Genomic DNA, 23,073 nt, shown 5'->3' on the forward strand with positions numbered 1-23,073 from the left:
GTGGATGGTTTTCCTGATGTGAACTGGGCTGTTCTCAACAGAGGAGGAGCTTGGGACCTTTAATCTTGCTGTGGATGGTTTTCCTGATGTGAACTGGGCTGTTCTCAACAGAGGAGGAGCTTGGGTGGGACCTCGCTGTCCCCGGGAATGGCTGCTGCTTTCATCAGGGGAGCGCTGACCTTCACCGTGAGCATCGCCTCCTGGCTCCAATGTGGATCCCTCAGCCTGGTGATACAAATCCTTCATCTCACCAGCATAGGTTTTCTGGCTTGCACCCCTGGCCTTTGGGCCCTCCAGGTGCAGACCTTCAGTACGGACCAACATGAGACATTGCCGTGGACTCCAGGCCGCTGGCTGAACTTGAGGAGGACACCGCCTGGGACTCTAAGCCTTTAGCTGGACTTGTGTGGGAAACTGCTGCGATGTAGGCCCTCGGTTGAATGTTTTGGACTTCTAGTGTACAGTTAATCTCTTGGACTTCTTTGCATTTGACTGTGGGTAATTATCATAAAATAACTTTATTTTATGTGTCCTGTATTTAATGTACTCCCTCACCCATCCCTTCTGACTACCACAGACCCCTACATGGGCGAGTCCGGGGGTCAATACACTGGAGAGTCAGGAGTGTCGGCGGCATTTGGAGGACTGGGTAAGATTCTCTAGGGAGAGTGTAGACACCAGGGAGGCCCTGTGCCTGACCTTGAGCAGTTTTAAATAGGAAGATGGCACCCGTGGCATCTGTGAATCTCCAGACACAGAGATGGGTGCAGGTTACAGGAACTATGAGCAAAGGAAGAAAACAAGGTGCTTTTCAGATCTTGCTGTAGCACTGCAGAAATGAATCAAAATTATTCTCCAAAGTGTTCATGGCCCTTGACAGAGGCACCTACTCAAAACTGCCTAATTCATTTCAAGCTGGACAGGCAAATGCTGGTGTTTCTCAGAGAATAAAAAAAGATGTTATGAAACCCAGCACACAAACACTTCCAGGCCGGGCAGAACTGGATTGGGCTTCCTCTTCCTTACCCTGGCCAGGTTCCCACCAACGGAGCTTTCCCAAGGAGCCCCTCTGCAGTGACACAGCACTTGGGGTTCTCTCAAAGATCTCTGCTTCTTGAACCCCTGGCCTCGGTAATAGCTTGGAGGATGTCCCTTGGATGAGGGGAAACAGGTCTGGTGAGTCAGAGATGCTTTTGTGGCTGACATGTCCCCCAGCTCCCGGTTCAAGGCCTGCGTCGGGGTCTGCAGCCTCCTGAGCAGCTGTCTAAAGACGGATGCGGTTGTGCAGACCCACACGGCACCCCCACCCGCGGAGCGCCTGCCTGGGCAGAGGAGAGCTGGGAGGTGGCAAGAAGTGAGATGCAGGTCCCAGCCTTTGCTCTTGGGGCCTTCACGGTTCAGGGCCCAGGGCTTGATCAGCATCTTTTTGGGCAGCTGTTCAGAGAAGCACCTTGGATGAAGATAGGATGCTCGTGCTTTTTACCAGTAGAGAAGGACGAGAGACCAAAGGTGGCTGGTCATCGTTCACTGTGCCGACAGCCCCCGAACATCTCCTGTGTCCCACAATGGCGAATGAACCGACGAGGCCCTGGGCTCCAGAGCAGGGTGCCCAAGCTTTCAGCGTGCCGGGCCGCGCTGCAGGAGGAGGAATTGTCTTGGACTGAGCATAAAATACATAGTTAATTGCATAAGTAACACAACTATTTAAACTTATGAAATAAAGCCCAAGTTTAATAAATAGGACAACTTGTACATCTGCACAGTAATGAGAAATGCCCGTCCTCTCGGGTCCGGGTTGGAGCACTGTTGTCAGTAATGGCTGCGTCCCGCTGCGAGTCTCCGCAGTGCATGTGACTGTGACCCACGTCTGATGTGCAACCCTGGCGGTGTGTACTGTGCTGTGTGTGGCGGTCCCCAAGGTGGAGTTAGCGCTGTCCCGCACCTGCCCCTAGACGGCGTCCCACTGTTGATACACAACTGAGTCAGGAAAAATAGAGCTAAAAATCACCTAATCATAATAAAAGTTTATGACCTCGGCTGTTGTGGGAAGGAGAGGATGGAAGGAGGGAACTCGGGTATGGAGAAAATTTGAGCCTGAACAGCCAGGTGGAGGCTGCAGGAGGAGCCGGTTTGGGGGACACCTCGGGGGTTCTGGCTGGGCCACACCAGGTTTGAGAGCAGTGTAGACCCCCACATGGGAGAGTCCAGGGCTCAATACGTTGGAGTCAGGAGTGTCTGGGCAGCATTTGGAGGACTGGGTAAGATTCTCTAGGCAGAGGGTAGACAGGTGGGGGACTCCGTGCCTGACCTTGGTACCTGTGGCATCTGTGAATCTCCAGGCACAGACACGGGCCACATGTCTGGCCACACCTGCTCTAAAGTCTAGCAGTGGCAGCTGCCATGAAATCAACTTAAAGATTGTGTTGCTGTGTCTGTGACACACTGATGGGGAAGATGGGGAGGTTTCTCTGGAAACTGAACCCAAAGGATGTGAGTGAGGCAGGGAAGGCCAGGGCATGGGTATGTACAAAGGGCCTGGGGCAGGTAAAGTATGCTTAAGTCCTAGGAAGAAGAGCAGGAAGGTAGGTTCAAGAGTCAAGGGGGACAGGGGAAAGAAAGGCTCCAGGTATATTGGAAGAGGTCTGGGCCAGAGCCTGAAAAAGGAGGGCAGCAGGCACAGGTGGAAGTGGGAGAGGACCCTACACCCCCTGAAATGGCACAGGGGTTCCAGAAGGTGCTTCTGCCCCTCTGCAGTTTTCTCTGCTGCTCTGGTTCTCCTTGTCACCCCACAGTGGGACAGGGCAGCTGTGGAGCTTGTGGGAAAGGCATCTCCAGGAGCAGACGCTGGGGCAGCACGCAGGGACCTGGCCTGAGCAGGCCCTCTGGGTGTGGTGATGGTGCTCGCGTGCCAGCCGCAGAGAATGTGCCTTGTGGGAGGCGAGGAGCTGGGGACAGAGGCTGCAGGACGGCAAACACCGAGACGGTGGGACCCGACCCAGGCCAGACGGGCGCGGTGTGGGTGTCCTGGCGGGGAAGGGATCTCCTTAGCGGCAGGGACTCACAAGCTCCCAAACCTGTGTAAATGGGACCTCCCTGATCCATCCCGCTGCTTCCCCGCCCCCCGAACCCCCTGAGTATGTAAGACAGAGAACACCACGTTGTGAGTACTGCTGATTAGGAAAAAGAGTAGAAGGAGACAGAATAGGCTGTGTACGGCCAGGGGACAGCGAATGTGGAAGTCGAGACATGCACACAGTGCTGTGTGGACGGACGTTCTTTCTGGAAAAGATGAGTCTCCCCCGAGCTGCTGCTTCTCCACGTCCCCAGTGCCTGGGGAGCAGAGGGGAGGCTGGGGCATGGCAGCCCGAACCCGCTGCGGACACAGCCCCTCAAGCGCTTCCTTTTCCTGCCTCAGTTTGCTTTGCAGTGCTGTGTGGCTCTGGGCGTGTTCCTCCTCCTCCCCCGACTCTCCGACTAGGGTGGCTGTTAGTCATCTACGTCTCAGCCCACCTGCGTCCAGCTGGCCCTTTCACAGAGGAGCACAGGGCAGTTCAGGGAGACATGAGCGGAGGACTTGCAGCAAGCAGCAGAGTCAGGCTTGGCCCGGTCCTCGTCCAGCCCCGACGTTCGCTCTCTATCCAGATGCCGGGAGAGGCGGCGTGTAAGTTAGGACTCACAGCCAAATAGGTGAACTATGTTCTTGGGCCCTTGGCTCTGGGATGGTTCCCCCACGAGCTCCGCTGTAGAAACAGCAGTGTCCGGAGCTGGGGACTCTGGTGACAGGGACAAGAGGCTCGGCCCTCGGCTTGGACCCATTTGCCAGGTGTGCAAAGCTGGCTCCTCCTTCCTGTCCCCCTGCCCTGAGCAGCTTCCTTTACCTTCCCTCTCACCTCACCACCGGCCCTGACATGACCGGGCCGAAAGAAGCTTCTGGAGCCCCTGGGCGGCTCCTTCGGGGCGCCTCTTTCAGGCACTTTGTTGCAGTGGTAGAAAGTGGCTCCCACACACCTACCCAGCCAAGATTTACTGAGTACCTCGAGGTGGCACCAGGATCCCTGGGCTGGGACTCAGGTACGAACAACATGCAAAATGGCAGCTCTGACCTCTTAGCTTAGTCCCAGGGCACAGTCACACTGCGGGCACAGGCCATGTCAGAGGCCAGGTGCCCTCTGGGGAAGCAGCCGGCCGAGGCCAGGGCCAGTGACGGACTTGGGGCCTCAGGAAAGGAGGCTGTGAGGGACAAAGGAGGTGGGTGGGGGCATTTTTGAAGCTTCTGAAGAGTCCAGCATGCGGGCAGGTGGGGATTCTGTACAGGGGTGGTGATGTCCTTTGTCTCAGCCCTTTAGGTAACACAGAAACATTACCCAGGGCAGGGATGGGGTCGTATTGGTTTGCAGGGGCACGTGACCAGGAGGGGAGACCTCAGCAGGGCTGTGACCAAGGGAAGGGCAAGAGCGGCGTCACACTCGGTGTCCCAGGGAGGGTGGATCAGACGGTGGCGCACAGTGGAGGGCGCTGGCCACGGCACACCTGAGACCTCCCAGGCGGAGCCAGGGTGTGACGTCACCGGCGGTGGGAGTGAGGGTCAGAGTGCGCTGTGGTGCCAGCTGCACACCCGGGGAAGGGCAAGGGCAGGAGCCGGTTAGGGGAGAAAATGAAGCAGTGCGGCCAGTAGTCTACGGAGACGGGGCTGCCACGCAGGGTGGGGACCCACACAGAAGTCTCCAACCGTGCAGCTGCCCAGCCCCGGAAATGATTGGTCCAGATCAAGATGTGTGCAGGAAGTGTCAAATATGCACCAGAGTTTGCCTTAATGCCCCCAAATGTAGATGTCTCATTTTAAAACATGGATTGCACGCTGAAACAGTATTTTCAGTGCGTCAATTCATTTCCTTTTGTTTTATATTTTCAATGGGGTTAAGAGGAAGTTCTAAGGGACACACGAGGGCTCACCCGGTTTGTTGTGCTGCGCCAGGGCGGACAGCATGTAAAAGTAACCTGCGGGGAGTGTGGGACAAAGCAGAGGTGAGGGACAAGGGGAGGCCCGTGGGGGGAGCGGGGGCAGGAGTAGTCAAGTGTAGACATTTCCCCCCTCCTGTGTGACAGCGCTGATGCCGGCAGAAGAGTTAGGTGTGGCTGGTTCTGGGATCCTGTGGCCCCTAGGGAGGCCGGAGGAGGGCTGGGGAGTCCAGGATGTCTGGACAGGGGGGGGCCCTGGAACCAGTGCTGGGAGAGCAAGCTGGCAGGAGTACGGAGGAGGGCAGTACCTGGAGAACAGACTGGAGATCCCAGGGACACAGGGTTGTTGCCATGGGAACACAGGATACCTGGGGACTCCAGAGTTGGTGCGGATGGTGCTGCTGCTGCATCAGGAAGGGTCAGGACAGCTAGGGACATGGGGAGGCCAGAGAGCAGGTGCTGGCAAGGCCAGCAGGAAGGCCACGCTGAGGCAGAGATGGGTGTGGCAGACGGCGTGAGCTGGGGAGGAACCGTCGCCTGTGTCTGTGAGGGTCCTCTGCTGTGTCACCCCTGGGTGGAAGGGCCAAAGAGCAAGCGGGCAGTAGGAGGCAAGTCCTCCTGAGAACCCTGCCCTCGCTGGTGATGCCCCATCTCCAACACTGGTGGGCCAGGGACCGATTCCAGCAAGTAAACATTAGGGGACACATTTCCATGATAGCCCATGTTTTTAAGAAGGTGGCGTGGCATGAAATAGGGAAACACAACCTGGATATCTCAGACTTAATGAAACCTTGTCTCAAAATGCAAAGGCCTTGGGTTCACCCCTCATTACGGGCGACAAAGGCAGAAAGTGTGCCTGGGGGTGCGGCCTCTAGCTGAGAGGTCTTTCAGGGGTCTCTGTCTTCTCTGTCTCTGCAAGGCCAGGGTGTCTGGAAATGGCTGGGACACCAAGACGGGCGACTGAGGAAGGCTGAGGACATGAGGGAGTCCTGTTCACACAGATTGCAGACCGGGGCATGGAGGGGGAGACGGGGTGAGGCCGGGATGAGCCAGGTCACACGTGGCGGGTCTCCGTCCCCAGGCTGAGTGACCTGCAGGCCCGCTCACTCACTCAGGGCGACTTACCCACCTGCAGATGGGGCAGGTGACGCTGTGCTGGGACGCTCACCCTGCCACAGCCCCTCCGAAGTCTATGGGACGCCCTGCTGGGGCCCTGGTGGGAGCCTGTCCTGTCTGGCCGTTCTAATCCTGATGATATTTTCCTATTCTTTGGTGATCATAATTAGGTGAAAACGATGTTACCTTGCTCCATTTTAAACTGTTATGTGGCGGGGGGCAGTGCAACCTCTCTCTCATTCTCCTGGTGTCAGGTTAGCATCACTTTGACAAAGAGGACCTCTGGAGACGTAGTTCTCAAGTCCCCACCTGGGAAATCTGGCCACGCCTGGGAACAGATCTGGCCATAAACAAAAGTGGTGCTGCAGTCGGGAGGGATCACTGCCGAGCACCCTGCCTTGCACACAGCGCCCTAGCATGAACACCCAGCGCCGTGTTGGCGGTGCCAGGGCTGAGACGCCAGCCCGGCCTGCGGGGTGGACCCGCAGGCCTCTGTTCACTCCCTGATCCTGTTTTATCTCCTGGTGATGCTTCCCCCACTCTGTAATTACCTGGATGGTTCACTGAAGACAAAATAACCCCGCTTGTCTGCCTCACTTGAATGTAAGTCTAAGACGGGGGACTCTTTTTGTCTTGTTCCCTACCCTGTGCCCATACAGCAGGGTACCCTGGCATACAGCAGGTGCCCAGTAACGATCTGCTTAGGAGGTGGTGAGTGGCTAGGAACCTGCCAGGAAAGGTGGTTTTCCTGTATGGAATCTGGAATCCATCCCAGTTTATCCAGATTTGCCTAAGACACAAGTACCTCCCAATGGGATTTTGTTTCATTTAACTCAAACAAAATTGCTATTAATCTGAGTCCTGTTGTCCAAGATGCTGTGTGAGATGGGGAATGAGCTTTCCAGAAGTGTTTTTATACCATGTATGTTAGAAGTTCTCCTAAATCCCCAGCTGTTGAAGAACTAAGGCAAAGAACGACCGCACACTGGGCATCTAACTTATAAAATGTCGCCATTTTATTTTGTCACTGTAAAGAGGTTTGTCTCAACCAGATTGTAACAAAATTACCACAGCTTATTCCAAAAGAAAATTTTAATACAAGAGATTTTAGAAAATTAAACATATTTGCTTAAAAATTCTATCTTGTAAACCTTAACAGAAGAGGGTGGTTAGGATACTACGCGGACAGTTACACCAGTGGCCGGCCAGGTCCTGTCTACCTGCTGCCTGCTCCTCCCAGCGACTCCTGCCCCGCATGGCCAGCAGCACCCACATGTAACAGGCTTGCTCCTCCCAGAGGTCGGGTCACACCAACCAGGCACAGGGCTTCCCGTCCTCAGGCCAGGGCTCAGGGGCCAAGGCTGCTGCAGGCCAAGGCTCTGTTTCCAGGATGCTGAAGACCGGTCTCCTTCCCCGGCCCTGGAAATCTTTGCCTCTGGGCTCCTTCCTCGAATTTTCAACAAAGTCTGGTGACAAGCATGCCACCCACCATCACGGGTCCCGCAGCGGGCACCTGTGTCCTCAGTGATGGGGAAGGGACCTGCAGCGTGACTCCCCCAGCAGCACAGGGACACACGTGGACAGAGGGGACCCTGGCAGCTTCCGGCGGGGATTCATCCACAGGGTGGCTTGGCCCTCTTCAGGGAAACCCGCACCCCTTTCCTTCTCCTTTGGACTTCTGTAAAAACTCTGGGTGTAAGGAAGTCCACTGAACTTGGTTGTTAGACTTAAGAACAAAAAGTAAGGCTCCGTGATGCATCGGAAGTGACCGCAATCCGGCTGGCGACACACAGTGGCTTGTGGTCCAAACAGCTGACCTGCTGCATTTCAGCACGGGGGTGAACCATGGGGCCGAACTATGGGGTGCAGGATGCGCACAGCCAGGGGCCGTGCTGCTAAACCCTTATTCCTATCAATCCAGGAGCTGGAGTTTTATTCCAGAAACATAATCAAGACCATGTGTTAGGGAAACAGTAAAATGAACTTTTTGGCACAGAAATGTTAGATAAAATATACAGTGCTACAGTTGTGCAAAATCAGCACAGAAGCCAATCTGAACAGCAAATATTTAACATTAGTTTTAATAACATAATGCACAACATTCTGGAAAGTGTTCCTTACAACAGACCTTGTCTGTTAGGGGGCGCCTGCCCCCAGAATCAGCATGCGTCGTAGGTCAGCGCCTCCAGAGGTAGAGGCGGCCTGTGTCTGGCGCCGTCTGGAACGACGTACTAAGTCAGGACAGTTGCTGCCACTGGGACTCAGGCCCAAGGTCGCCCCTTCCGGGACATTTCTATCAGTCTCACAGCCTTCCTTGGGCTGGTGCTGGGGGCTGAAGATCCTGTTCCTTCTCAGAGGCCAGAGGGTGCCCTGGAAAGCCTGGTTGGGGTGACTGGGAGGAGGTACGCCTGGCCTCTGTCACAGGCTGGCTGGGGTCTCTCAGCGGCACAGGCAGGTGGCACCGGGGGACAGGGCCAAGGCTTGGAATGCCCCGACCAGGTCTTTAGGAGAACAGAGTGTCCCGTGTAGAACTCAGTGACAACGTAGTGGCCACAAGGCTGCTGAGCGGTTTCAGGAGTGAGGAAAGAACCCCAGAGTGGCACTGTGCAGCTTTCGCTGCGGGGTGGGGTGTCTGTTCCGTTTCCTCACTCTGACTGGACCCCTCTGCATGTGTCTGCCGGTATTGGCTGGGGCTGGCAGCAAGCAGACAGATGTAAACAGCTTTCGACTGCACGCTCTTTACAGGCAATGGCACCCAACCTGCCACTGTGTCACGAGTTCCACAGGTGTTACAAGTGCACTGAGCGGAGGCCAAGTACTTGCAAGATAGTGACGGGACAGACAACCCACAGCCTGAGGGCGATGCTAGGGTTTCCGGACTGCAAGCTGCTGGAGCATTCCCACAAGGCCCCAGGGAATGAACGTGCTTCTCCATTCCGCCTGGCAGGAGCAAGTTTTCTATGAATAATTAAGCTTTACAAAGTAAGGAGGTGGAGTCGATTGTAGCTCTGGGTATCTTTGGGCTGTTTTTTTGTTTTTTGCTTTAATTCCATGTGCACAATGTCCAAGAGGTTTCCTAGTGGGGTGGCTGGAGAGGGTGAGGGTGGGTTTTGGGTCCAGTGCCCCAAAGGCTGATCTGGACCCCGGGCTCAGGGGCACACAGGGGATGGTGGGTTCCCCTCCTAGTGAGGGCACAGAGTGGGCAAGTGGCTTCGGCGCAGAGCCCTTGTTCTGAGGCCCCCACTGGGCCAGTCTTCCCTGTGGCAGCCACGGCTCACTTTGCAGCCACCCCAGAGCAGGAGACACAGGGGCGGGCAGCCTGAGCCACAGGCCACTTGGTCTCAGTCATGAGGCGTAGCAGCCCGGCCAGTGCTGGGGGCTCAAACTCAAACGCCAGCCATTTGGGCAGATATGGAGAGGAGCATGCTGCTCTTGAAGCTGGAGGTCACTCAGGTAGGGCCCTGTCCTGCAGCTGGCCATTAGGGACAGCAGCCTCACTGGTTCATCTGGCCCAAGGTGGCCTCAGGAGCCTGTGGTGTCGCCTCTGCTTCCCTGTGGGATTATGGGACAGTGACCCAAACTTTTCCCTAACTGCTCGAATAAGCTTCCCTCTGGTGACCATGGGACCAGGAAGTGCCCATCTTCCAGGTGATTCACCAAGATGTCAGTTCCAGCACAGACCCGCGGTGGCTTCCACGATCACCTCAGGCACAGAATTCCCCAACACCTGCATCTGCCACAGGCAAAGGTGAGCACACACTATTCCTCTCATGGTCCATTCTGCAAATTCTCCCAACTGCACTCGGCTGTAAAAGAGGCTCTCGACCGGGTAGGAGCGGTTTCGTGATTCTGGAGGTGAGAGCATGGGCCCCGTGAAACCATCTGATCAGGTGGGTCCGAGGGGAGAAGGTGGGCTGCCGCGTGTTGGTCCTTGCCCTTCTCCCTGCCTGCTCAGGTCCCTGGACTGTGACATCGTGCCGCGAGGCAAGGGGAACAGAACGACCGGTCTCGGAGAGTTGGGGTTCTATGCCCACCAGGGGCTTGTCTGGAGACGGGTGATACACGGTGGATGTGGATGTGACTTGAGGGGACAATCTTCACTGTCAGAGATGGAGCTGGGTCTGAACACGCGAGGACCCCGGAACCTTCTGCAAAGGCTCCCGGCACCTGAGGCCAAGGACACCGATGCTCATGAGGCCAGCGTCCCCACCTGCCTGCTGAGCCCCTGACAAGCCGTGCTGGGGCTTCCTCCACGGACAGTGCCTCCCGAGACCAGTGGCAAGGAGGGCGGGGAAGAAGCAGAGAGATGTTGCCGAAGGCTGCTGGAAGAGAGGTGCCAGGGAGGGCCTCCTCAGTGGATGCTCCTGGGTGCCTGCTGACCTCGGCACAGCATGAAATGGGAAGGAGCAAGGTCCCTCCATCCGTCCATGGGTCAGAGAGAGGCAAATACCGGACGTTAAAAAGAAGAGCAGAAGAGGCTAACAGTCATTCTAATTCCCTTGTGGGAAAGAGCCACACGGCGATTTGGGAAGGGATCTTCGGGCCATGTTCGACATCGGGTTCCCTGTCTGTCCTGGGGCCTACCCTGCCGCTGGCCCAGAGCTGCAGGAAGGGGACAGACAGCTTTTGCTGCCGTGGGAGAGTAGTGAGCACACGTCCCAGTCTGTGCAATGAAGAGCCACCCTGCTCTATGGACAGGGACCTGGACCTCGGAGACCAAGCAGTTTAATCGGGGTGGCATGTGGCTGGCAGGAAGGTGTGCTCTCTGGTTCAGCAGGCGGACGTGGTCATCACACCAAGGCCAGGCCGACAGAGCAGCCAGGGTGCAGGATTCTGCTGAGGTCAGAGGTCACCGCTCTGGGGCTCCACGTTGCGTGTCTCCCTTGGGGGACCGCGGGACAGCTTGGGGAAGCGGGAAGCCACTCTGGGCTGGCTGTTCTTGTTCAGAGACTCTCCAGGAGGGGTGATGTCACTGTAAGACAGGGGAGAATTGGATTAGAATGGGGGTTCAGGTGCCGATGACTATAGGAGGCGCTGTCCCTGCCACCCCTTGCTCTGCTGAGCCACACGGTCTGCCCATCGCTTTAGCTGCAGCTCTGCAGGCTAGGGTGACAGGTGCCATCAGATTTTGTAGAACAGGAAACACGCAGGATGAGGACGCACAGACAGAAAGGATATTTAGGCTGGTCAGGGCCCGCGTCTACAATGTGGCGGTTATGAGCTAAGACACTGGAGTCTGTGGAGAAGGTGGTGACACCAAGCTGCAGCGCTGTCCCAGAGATGCAGAAGTTGAGCAGAGCCTGTGAAGGGAGGGGCCCTGGCACTGGTTATTACTGACTTGGCTACTCCCTTACCTAGGCCACCTCCCTCGGCCGCACGAGCCGTGTGACAGGGAGGTGGCGGTGGTTTCATCCTCTCACAGAGGCGGAAACTGAGGCCCGGGTCACACGGCAGGCGGCCAAGGTGCTGCTCACACTGTTCTGACTCCAGTCCGGGCACCTGCTCTCACCTCGTGAGAGTAGGGTGCATTTTAGAACCACCCAGAGAAGTTTAGCAAGTACTGCTGCCCAGGTGCAGGCTCGAAAGACTCAGGCTATAACCGGGCAGGGCTTGGTCTGTGACAGGAGGCCAGCTGGGCAGAAAACATACATGTGAAGAGCAGCTAAGGTGAAAACAACTCCATTTATCTCTAAGGTTGTACTGGTGGCTTTGAACTTTCTGAGAAACTGTTCCTGGCAGATAGGCCCACAGTCACTTCACGTAGGTTGGCAAGTGTGGGAGCTGCATGGAGTGTCCGGGATCTTCCCGGGGGCTGTGTGCCTGGGTTCCTTCCAGCCCCCCCATCGTGGAAACATCGGGGTGATAACGGCCCCTCCCCTCTCCCCCTCCCAGGAGCTGCTCGGATCACGAGTCCTGCCCGCCGCAAGGGCTTCACTGGCAACATCTTTCTCTTGAAATATGACTAGTTCTGAGCTCTCTTCGCAGGGTCCCTTCCTCTCAGAGTCTATTATGAGAAGACTATTCACATAGAAAAAGGTCCCAAGTGCGAAAGATAGCTCCACCGTCTTTAATAGGTGAGGAAAAACAGCAGGAGCGATTCCTCCCCATCTTAGCTCTTCAGCCTCGATGTGCTCTTGCAAATGCATTACTGTTTCATTATTTTCTGGAATGGCTCACGCAGAAAGTGGTGCAGAGGCAGTCGTACAAAAAGTGAGTCTCGGCCACGGGTGTCGTCCCTAACGTTTAGTCTCGGCTGCTCCCCACTGCATCTAGAGGTATGTATGTGTGCACAGCTGTGAGGATATATATGGTTTGCTATTTCTAAAAGTGGAAAATTATTCACTGTGCTGCCTCCTGCTTCTCCCTCTTAACGATGCATCGTGGAGGTTTTTTACAGCACTAACGTGCTGGTAGGAGGGTTGACAAACTTTGATTTCATCAAGTATCAGGTCATAGACCTTTCAGGCTTCGGGGCCCTCCGGTCACTGCTCCGGGACAGGAAAGAAGCTGTGGGAGCCGATGGCACCCTGTGGAGCCTCACTCTAGAAGCAGGGGGAAGGCAGGGTGTGGTCCTGGCCTGCTGGGCTGGCCTGGGGCCGGGCCTTAGGTGTCAGGTTGTTCGGTCGCACAGTACCAAGGCCGGGTGTGCGGCCCAGAGCACAGGCGCAGTGCGTGGCCGTCCTCCTTCCCAGCCCGACAGCAAAGCAGTAAGCCACCCCGTGTCACCCTCCGGTCTCAGGCTCAAGCCTGGGATGGATCGGGCCTGGAGACACCACTGGCCGCGGCTGGCATGGAGGACATCGAAAGGCCTCACCCTGGGTGTGCTTTAGGCAGCTTTGTTCTCCTTCACGGGAGGGTGCAGAGCTGTGAGGCGGAGGAGAGCGCACTTCGGGTGTGACTCTGTCTCCGTCACTCCAAGGTATGTGAGGGTCCAGACACTGCTTCGGAGCACCTCGAGGGGCTGCCACCTACTGATGCCCAATGGCCTTTATTAACACGAGCAAAAGTGCTGAACGAAAGGTCCTAACCCAGCCCCAAGATTTGCCACCTGCTAAGGTCCTGAGGAAAATACATTTTTGTCCAGTATGGAGGACTGAACGCAGGGCCTTCACTCTGAGCTGAAGCCTCAGTGTTGTTTTGGACAGGGTCTCGCCAGACTGGGTCAAACCTGCGATCGAGCTGAATCGGCAGTTACAGGTCTGTGCCCCCACGCCTGACCGGAACTGCACCAGAAGCCACAGAGCCAGTGCCCCGGAGACCGGCCTGTGTGTGCCTTCACTTCCCAGCGTGCCCTCCCTTCTCTCGCTCCTGTTATGCTCCACCTGGTGCCCTGACTTCTCTCCCCTTCTCCCTTCTGAGCAGCCTGCCCTGGCCTCTTTCCTGAGCTAGAATAGTGAGAATCACCTGTCAACCACCCTCTGCCCCTAGCAGATCAAAACCACCTAGAGGGCAGGGGACTTACCTGTTGTGTCCCTGTGGTTTCGCCAAGCACCTGGCCAGAGCAGTTGCCTGAAAAATGCTGCCTGTGAATGTTGGCATTTTCAGGATCCAAACTGTGGGCCCTGGCTAGAGAACTGAGGATCTGAGACAGGGCTGGGCACAGCAGTGCCCCCGGTGCATCTCAGATCGGGAGTCTCCTGTCCAGTTGAATGGCAGGGTCCATCACAGTCTGTGCTCCAGGGCCGGGGACATCGCCTCCCACAGGCAGGACACCCTTCTGTCTCTGGTGTGGACCTTGACTACCTGGGGTTCCTGCTGAGCTGGCACGAGATGGGCCCGAGTCACTCCTTTCCTTATGAGGCGTGACACCGCACACTGCCTGGTGCCTCGTGTGCTTATGAGGAAGCCACCATCCAGAGAGCCATGGAAGACGCCAGGCAGGGGGCCTGTTCTCAAGGCCCACAGACCAGAGAGATACAACTATAACCGGCTGTCCCCAAATTCCAGTGCTGTCCTTAGGTGTAGGATTTCCAAGGAAGATCTAAAGGGGAGCAGCATGACCAAGGGCAGGGACCCAGTGGCTACCAGTTTCCTATTGATGCTGAGTACCAGCAACCACAAACTCGGTGCCTGCAGCAGCATGGCTGCTTCTCTTACAGCTGCAGAGGCCACAGGTCCACCGTCCATCTCAGTGCTGAAATCCAGGGCGTGACATACACTGTGCAGACCCGAGACACACTCAGAAGGGCTGGGTTTCCTTCAGGACACTTCCCTGGGCAGGCAGCCCTTCCCTCTCTCCCAGAGCTTACCTGGGACTATAGAGGTCTGGCTCTTCCAGTGCCACAAGTCCTTTTGTCTATGGGCTAATGAACAGCAGCACTGAAGGCCTGGTCCCTAGATCTGGGGTCAGGTTCACCCAGGAAGCGGTGGAGGAGAGAGGGAGAGGCTCCTGTCTGCTCAGCACCTCCGCTGGGGCCCATTTCTACACATCCCGAGCCAGACATGCCACCAGCACGGTACAGAGCACAGGTCCTGGTATTTCACAGAGACAGGTGGTTCCCATGAAAGCCTCGGTGTTTTACTCAGAAGTACAAGTTCAAAGCGTGCCGCTCTGCATGCTCCCCTCGCATAAACACACGTACGTGTGCTACACAGATGGGGTCTACCTACCACACGTTTACATTTTGGCTTTCTCTTAGTAAACTTTAGTTCCTAAAGACCCAAGGGCCACCCAAGAAAACTCAGACGGTCAGTGGCTTCCCCGTGTCCTAAGCGTCAGGCAGGAGGGCGGCTGGCCTCAGCTGCAGACCTTCCGGGCCTGAGTTCCAGGTCTGCGATCATAGGCAAAGTCCTTAAATCCTCTGGACGTCAAGTGTTGCTCCCGTAAAATGGGGACACCCTTCACCTCCCAGGATGCTGCCGAGGATGATGAGAAAGCACAGTGAGTGCCCAGCACCCAGCTGAGATTACAGGTATGGGACAAGGATGTCAATGCCGGACCAAGCCAGGGCTCCTGGCCAGAGCTCGTGGTCTCAGGAGAGTCACCTCGGGGGAGGCTGAGCCAGCCCAGCGCCCGCCTTCCGGAACTGTGTGCACAGATCTGAGTGTGGCAGCTGCCACAGCCAGCCCCAGTAAGTACGACATCACACACGGCCACCTTCTCGCCTGTCGCTCAGTCTGCACCCAGAGTGAACCAAGGCACAGTTTGCCCAGTCAAGCTCAGCCGGGTGGACTTCCTAGGTGAGGCATGGAGGAAGGGGGTGACCCTGAACCCTGGTGCTGCCCTGGGCCCCTGGAAGAGGAGCGGCAGGTCCAGTGACACTGACAGCGTGCTCTCCGGACTGCGGCATGGGGAAGGAGTCTGCAGATCTCCTCATGGTCTCAAAGGGGCTGCCAATGAATAGCAGCCGCAGTCACCGCGGATTCTCCAGGCTGGGTTCATTCTCAGACCCACCCTATGCTGGTAAAGGGTGCAGGGCTGAGAAGCTTGCTGATGGCACCTCCAGCCACCCGGGTTCACACAGTGCCATTTCCTTCCCTTTAGTAACTGAAACTCTGCTCTTCCAGACCCTCAGCCCAGCAACTCCCGCACGTCCCCAACTCGTCCTTCTCCCATCCTCCTCAGGAGACTGAAAGCACGTCAGGAGCTGGTCCCTGCCCACCCCTCCCAGCCTGAGGCCACCAGGGCTCCACAGTGCATCTTCTGCAGGGGCACCAGGGTTCCCCGGGCAGAGCCAGAGGCCTGCCCTGGCTGCTCCCCGTCTTCCTCCGCCTCAGCGCCTTTCCACTTGCCATTTGCTCCTCCTGGGTCCGTCCCTCAGTCCTCATACTGGGTCAGGCCATCTATGGCCTTGCACGTCGTCTCCACCTGATCAGTACGCATCCACCCGTCCCGTTCATGTCTCCCCTCAGTGGAATGTCCCTGAGCAAAGAGATCTTGTATGAGTTGTATCTAAAATGGTTCCCAGCCCACAGCAGGTGCACAGTAAACACTGGGGGAATGGATGGACAGACTGAGGGAGTCTCTCCCACGTCACCTCTTCTCCAGTCCCCCGGTGACCCTGGGCATTCCCTGGGCCCAGGCTGAACTCGCTGTGTTCATCTCAGAAACCCGGACAGATCCCGCCATAACCAAGCAGCCCATCTTACCTTTCAGTGTTTAGACTAATCTTAATCCTTTTATTTTCATGTATTTTGAAAGCAGTCCTAATGGTTTATATATAAAATTTCCTTTAATAAATGTACTTGCACAGAAGGGAGCTGCTTAAGTGTCTCTGTAATTTTCTCATCATGTTTTCTTAGTTTTCCAGTCAAAACAAGTTTTAATCGCAGCAGCTCTATATGTATTAGGAAATAGAGATTTTCCCTCTTGTTCTTGGTAATTGTTAATAATTACCAATTGATCAATCTAGTATTTATATTCCACTTGCATTAGCTACCTGGGGTTGAACAGAAGATGGAAAAGGGCAATTATTCCACGTGCCAGACTGTCTTACAGTAACTGTCAGCCCTGCTGCAAAGGCCCTGGGTATCCTCTTATTTTGCCAGTGAAGAAATACAAGGTGCAGAGAGGAGGATAAAGTGGGGGACTCGAACCCACGTGGCCCCACTCCTTCGGGCCCTGTGTATCAGGCCTTCTAACAGCCGCATATTTAAACCGTGGTCCCCACCCTGTTCTCAGTTGTCAGATATAAACACCTCAAGGTACCTGGGGCTCTGGAGTAGCTGCGGCTCTGGAAGCTGGACCAGGCACCTCAGCCTGCAGGCCATGCGGGCTCAGTGAACACCCAGAGGGTGACACTCGGCATCAGAGCAGGGACCAGACCCAGGACACTGTGTGCCTCATGGAGAGTGTGCCACTGGGCAAAGGGTGGCTCTCAGTGACAATCTGAGTGCCTCCCGCATCTCCTCCCGGGGTCTCCTGCTCGTTCTGGGCTGAGGATCTCTGACACCCTGAAGCACTGGCCTGGGACCCTTGTAGCACTAACAGGCCCGAAACCTTTTCCTGGTAAGAGGGCCATGGCTCTCACACACTGACTGGGGCTGTGCCAATAACCTTCACCGTACCTGGATCATTACAGTCTCACAGCCATTAGGGCTGCATCTGCTGCTGCCCAGCCACATGACCTCTCCGGGCCTCTCTGGGCCACGGTTCCCTCATCAGCAAACACGAAATGGTCGTGATACATCTAGTGACTAGACTGCTGGCCCACATGCCCCAGCCGGGGGCTGTCAAAGCAGGCTGTGCCTCAGTTTCCCCAAGGACTTCTTTCTGGATAGACCCGGCTCACTGCAGTAGCTAAGAGTTTGGGATTTGGAATGCTGGCTCTGCTATTCCTAGCCATGTGAATGCAAATCACTTCCCCCCTCTGGGCCGTTTTCCTGCCCCTGTGGAGAAGATAAGGAGGGGACTAAGGCAGTGCTCTGCAGGGCTGCTGGGAGAAATGAGTGGTGCCTCATGAGCCCGCTGACCCTGCTCTGATGAGTGGTCCTGATCAGGGCGTCCCATGGCGCACATGAGTCCACCAATGGGCCATCCTGGGAGAATGTTCCTACCCCACATGCTCCCCCAGGAAAATGCCACCAAGGCCTCCGTAAGGAGCAGCCACTCGGGAATATGAGCGCCCGCAGAAGGGAAGGATGCGCTGCGAAGACAGACCCCTCGGGTTGTACCGGCTGAGCGTCCTGTCCCGCTCCGGCTCCTGCTCTGCTGCTTTCTGGCTGTCTCACAGGCACCTCCTGGCCCCGTTCCTCTGGGCCCATGAACTCCGAGGCTGTGTGTGTGACAGTGGACGCTGAGGACAGGCGCCAGCAGGCCCAGCTCACACGTACGTGTCCCCTCCCACCCACCTTGTGTCTTCGGGAATGACATGGCTTTCTTTACAATGCCAGGACTAGTTTAGCACCCAAATCTGCTGAGAGCCCCCATCCCCACTCTTGGGGCCACAGAGCTGCTTGGGACCTTGGAATTAAGACAAAGCAGAGCAGGACCTCATGGTCTGACCTTAGCCAAGCCCCTCTGCCCAGGCACCAGTCTACCCTTGGCAATCTAGGGTAAGGGTCAAGAGGGGAAGGGGGTCGTCACTGTCAGATTCTCTCTCTGAAATACACAACAATCCCTAAGTTTCCACCTCACAGGCTGGGAAAGAACTCAGCAGTAGAGGTGCCTTGAAAAGTGTCTACCGAGCCCATTACAGCCCCAGACTCATTCACTTGCCATGGTTGCCATCCCCAGCAAGATGGCCTGGGCTGAGGCATGCAAAAGCAGCTGGTACCACCTGGGGACACCGAGGCAGGCCTCTCAGCCCTTGGGGACAGGGAAGCAGTCAGAGGGTGCAAAGGGCTAGGAGAAGGTGCTGCTAACTTCTTACAAAACAGGCTGTCACGTCAGGCACCCGTGGCCCTCCTGACAGGCCCCACAGGATGGGCATCTCTCCACCCACTCTTCCTCCAGGGAGCTGCCCTATTGAAACAAGCAGTCCCTGAGTTCAGGTGGGCTGAGGGTCCTGGATCTTTACCCTGGATTTGGTTCGATCCATCTGTGAGAACCCAAAGTGGGGACAACTGGAGTGCCCCTAAATTTTTTGCTAGAGCCATCAGGCAAAATGTAGCACAAAAGAATCTTCCCTGGGACTTGCTGCTGGTAGTGAAAACACTGCTTATTTTTTAGGTCCTGGATTTATAGGGTACACACAGGCTTGGTGCTGCTAGCAGCCATTTTTCTATCGCATAGATCGTGCCTCAGAATGAAGCCACCACTGAGCCCACTAACAATACCTGAATTACTAGATCACCCATTCCTGAACCCAGCCCTATTCCTGGACTTTATTGTTTTGTTTTTTTGGTACTGGGGATTGAACTCAAGTCCTTGTGCTTGAGAGGCAGGCAGCAGAACCACTGAGCTAAATCCCCGGCCCTATTCCTGGATTTTAGAGTTATCTGAGGTAGCTACTAAGTACTCCTTTGCTAAGTTAATTTAAAAGGGGTTCTGTAATTTGGCAAGCCAGGAAGTCCCTACTACCACACACTATGCTTCTGGGACTTTCAGAGACTCCTCACTTGGCATTTTGGAGGACCTCTACCGAGTCCAGATACCTCACTAGACATTTTTACCTCAGTTTATGACACTGCTAATTATCTTTTTTTATAGGCAGTGACAGCATAGTGTTTATAAGTTTGGGCTTCACAGTTAAAGAGACCTCGATGAGGACCAGCCTGGCCCTAGTTATTTTCCTTTTGCCTTCAAATGGCAGAATTTAGGACTCAGACCCAATTCAATCAGCAGCTCTAAAACTCATGAGCTGTGTGATCTTGGGCAAATGGCTCTACTTCTCCTCACCTGGAAAACAGGAGTTCTCTTCTGGGTACAGAGTACAGAAGACCTTGCATGTGAGGTGGCTCATGCAGGGCCAGCTGCAGCCAGAGTGGACAAGAGAGTAGAACTCAGGCCACCTGCTCATGACTGTCCCTGCCACGCTCCAAAGAAAGAGGAAGCAGAAGCAGTGACACAAACACGAGCCCCGTGGGTAGGCCCAGTCTCCTGGGTGTGTGCAGAACCCCAGACGTCACACCAAAGCATGAGGCAGGATTGAAAGGACTGATAAATTTCATTTCATCAGAAGTTTTCTTATCCAAAAGACACTGTTAAGAAAATGGAAAGACAGGCTAAAGGCTAGAAGAAAACATTTGTACATGACATGCCCAGTGACAGGTTTGTACCCAGCAGATGGAAAGAACCCCAAACTCAATCATAAAACACTATAATTTTTAAAATAGGCAAGACTTGAACAGACATATCGGGAGAGGAAAAGGAAGCACGGGTTGTCAGGGAAATGCGGAGACCAGGAAGAGAAACCACTGTGCTCCTTTTCAGTGGCCGAGAGCGCGCAGAGCAGCTGGGCTCTCTGGCACAGCCTGCGGGAGGACACACGGCCCGGACACTAGGGACACATCCTGGCAGTGTTTGCTCTGTACAGTGTGACCCAGCCCTCTCGTCTTCAGTATCCTAGAGAAGCAGAAACTTCTATAAATGCGTCTATTACCTCTAAGACAAGTTAGTAATAACAAAACCACACTGGGGTCTTTTGAGAATGCACGATGGAATATCCACTGGAATATCCGCATGGAACACTACTGGGTCAGGAATGGGGGCCAACGACCCGTATGCCTGACCGCATGGGCGACTATCATGGGTACTGTGCTGAGGGAGAGGTCTCAGCCCGAGGTGACTCAGCTGTGTGACTGACACAGGGTGGGGCGGGGTGAGACGGTGAAGGGAAAGCTCACAACGTTGGACCTGGTCTGGACCAACCCTGTGAGAGTGGCACCCCATCTGCATGTGTTCGAATTCACTGACCCAAAACAACAGAAATGTCAAGTTTTCCATAAACTTTGGAAACACTTGTCTTTAAAGTGATGGCAAACAGGCCTCTGGACGTAACCCAAGGTGCTAAGTGGCACTGTGCCTGCAGGCTGGGCCCTTTGAGCTCCACTGCTGATCTGTAGACAGTGGGGCCGTGACTACTGCTCCTCCCCATCTCTGGCTACTCATGGAGGCAGCGCTGCCTTGGATTCCACAGCCATGTTGCATGCTCACCGTCCCCTCCTCCCCGTGCCTAGGACAGGCCGGGGTGGCACAGATGGCCACAGTCATCGCGTACACACCCTATGTCTTCTGTTGCCATGTGACTTTGCTGTGTCCTCGCACCCTGACTGGTTTCTGCTTTGTGAGCTCTCTGGGCAGTGGGGTCACAGCCAAGGGGACACGGAGCTTGGAACCCTAATGACTGGGTTCTCCCTGTGCTCTGCTCTATGTGCCCAGCTGGCCAACTCCCAGACACGGAAGGGAACTGAGCCGCATCGGCAGAGCCCCCGGCTCATCACCTGATGGGACAGCAGTTCTTACTGCAGGCCACCGACAGCCATGGGTGTCAGGTGCAGAGCATCAACCCGGCAGCAGGTACCTGACAGCCCAACACGGAGAGTAACTGCTCTCGGTGTCACTCCTAGGAGGAAGCCGTCTCCACCCAGGTGCTTCAGTGGAACAAGACAATTCGGGCTGCAGAGGCCAGCTGAGTTCTTGCGTGGTGGCTGCCTCTCTCTTCTATTACATTTTATTACTTTTTAAGCTAGCCCAAAATTGGATAGAGGTTATTGTACCCAAAATAACTTTATCTGCTTCCCTTTCTGCAAACTGAATTTTCAGATGCTCCAATGTTTAAAAATAAAAGACATGAAATAGGGCAAGCAATTGTAATAATATCTAAGCTGCCAACCCACATCGTTTTGGGACTGAAGTGAGAGATCGAACAAAAAGATGTGCCTGCAGTCAAAATAGCTTCCCTTGCAGAGGCACCTATGAGGTCTCTGCTACTAGCCTCATTTTACCCATGGGGATACAGAGGCAGACAGAAGTGAAGGGCACAAGTCTGCTAAGTAGTAGGACCTAGAGTTTGTACCCAGGTCTCCCTGACTCAGACACACTCTCTTTAATGCGGAACAAGCTACTCTCTGAATGCTAGGGAAACTTAACAACAGCGCTTTGGTTTTTTTGTTATAGTGAAATCTGATCATGCACCACACTGCCTCGTTTACCAAGTGGAAAAGAAGGTCCTGTACTGGGGGATCTGCCAGTCTGCAGCCTGGCCTCTGGGCTCAGTGAGTGAGGGCTTGGCCTGCTACCACTAGGCTGAAAGATCAGGGCCTCCTCTTCCCAGATGAACTTGCCCAACACCCCAAAAGAAAAGGAGACACAGAGAAACATTCATTTGGTCTCTTAAATGTCTACCTTGTCTTAGGTGTCCATGCTTGCCGTGTTCCTAAGGCTGCCCTGCATCTCGGGAACCCAGACAGAGGTTGTCTGTGTACGTGCCTGCTGCAACAAAAGCAATTCTTGTTACTGCAGCCATAACTGAACCAGCAAGTGCTCCAATTCCTGAGGCAGGGCCCATTAGCAGGCCGATTTCACAGACAAGGAACTCAAGACACAAAACCTGCAAATGGCCTAATCCAAAACCACTGAGAGCAAATGGCATGGCCTGGAAGGTGGCTTGGGCCTGTGTGGCTTCTGCTCGCTTCTCGCTGCGGAAGCCCTACAACAGCATGGCTTGCTTCCTATTGCGTTAATAATTTCTCAACCTGCCTTTCCAGAATGAGCTGGTGGGAAAAACACCTCTGTTGTAGCAAGTTCTCCTGTGCAAACAAGAGAAGCATACACAGGGAGTCCCACTTGCTCTTACCCAGCAGACCATAGCCCGTCTTATCTCCCAAGTGATGCTTGCTAAGCCAGTAGGCTGTGTGCTCAGGGGAGTATGTGGGGCTAAAGCTGGGCTTCCCTTCACCCCTCTTTCTGGACCAGCTCAAACACCACATGCACATTAGATAATGAGGGACAGAGGGGGCAGTGGCTCATACCCACACTGGCAAGGGGAGGCTGTGCTGAAAATGGGTGCTGGACAGGTATCTGAGACCCCTTTCCATCAATGGAAAAGCTTTCTCAGAAGTTCTGTGACCTTCCCAGTCCTGTTTCCAGCCTTTCTGCAAATTTCATTTAGCTCAGGAATTAACCCTAAGAGGAGGACATGAACAGGGCCTTGGACAGCACCATGAGAGGCTGCATAGCTGATCACATCACCAGAGACCATAGAAGGGACAGGCTAGAGAGCCAGCACCCCTGTCCCCATCCCCAGGAGAGGCAGATGGTCAGATGAATGTGACGACACCCAGGCTTTATTCCTTCAGGGCCCAGGAGACCCACAGGTAAAATTCAGACCTGGGAAAGGCCAATCATGAACATGTTTAGAGTGCTCTGTTATTGATTTGCCTCAAGGTCACGGGGAAAGGCATGGAGGTTTCTAAGCCATAACAATTCAGCTGTGTTCCCCTCTCCCGCCATCCCAGTTTAGCCACCTTCATTCTTTGTGGTTCACTTTGCTCAACTGAGTAGGGAACGGTCACACCAGCCTTAGGGGGAAGAAGAGCTTCGTGGGAAGGTAGCCCTAACATCTGGCACCTGCTGGCCTAAGTAAACATGGGGTTGTTTTCCCCATCCCCTCCTTG

General features: G+C 55.0%; 1 protein-coding gene across 1 annotated transcript in view; it reads right to left on the bottom strand.

Moving 5' to 3' along the window:
* Positions 1 to 7,105: 7,105 nt before the first annotated feature.
* Snx29 (sorting nexin 29) overlaps positions 7,106 to 23,073 on the bottom strand; it is a 457,962-nt gene continuing 441,994 nt past the window's right edge. Inside the window, exon 21 of the mRNA XM_033758742.1 lies at positions 7,106 to 11,047. Coding sequence (XP_033614633.1) covers positions 10,918 to 11,047 — 130 coding nt within the window. The 3' untranslated portion in view covers positions 7,106 to 10,917. The remainder of the gene's footprint in view (positions 11,048 to 23,073) is intronic.

This window comes from Fukomys damarensis, unplaced genomic scaffold, assembly GCF_012274545.1.
Source record: "Fukomys damarensis isolate Sample0158 unplaced genomic scaffold, DMR_v1.0_HiC HiC_scaffold_34, whole genome shotgun sequence".
Lineage (NCBI taxonomy): Eukaryota > Metazoa > Chordata > Mammalia > Rodentia > Bathyergidae > Fukomys > Fukomys damarensis.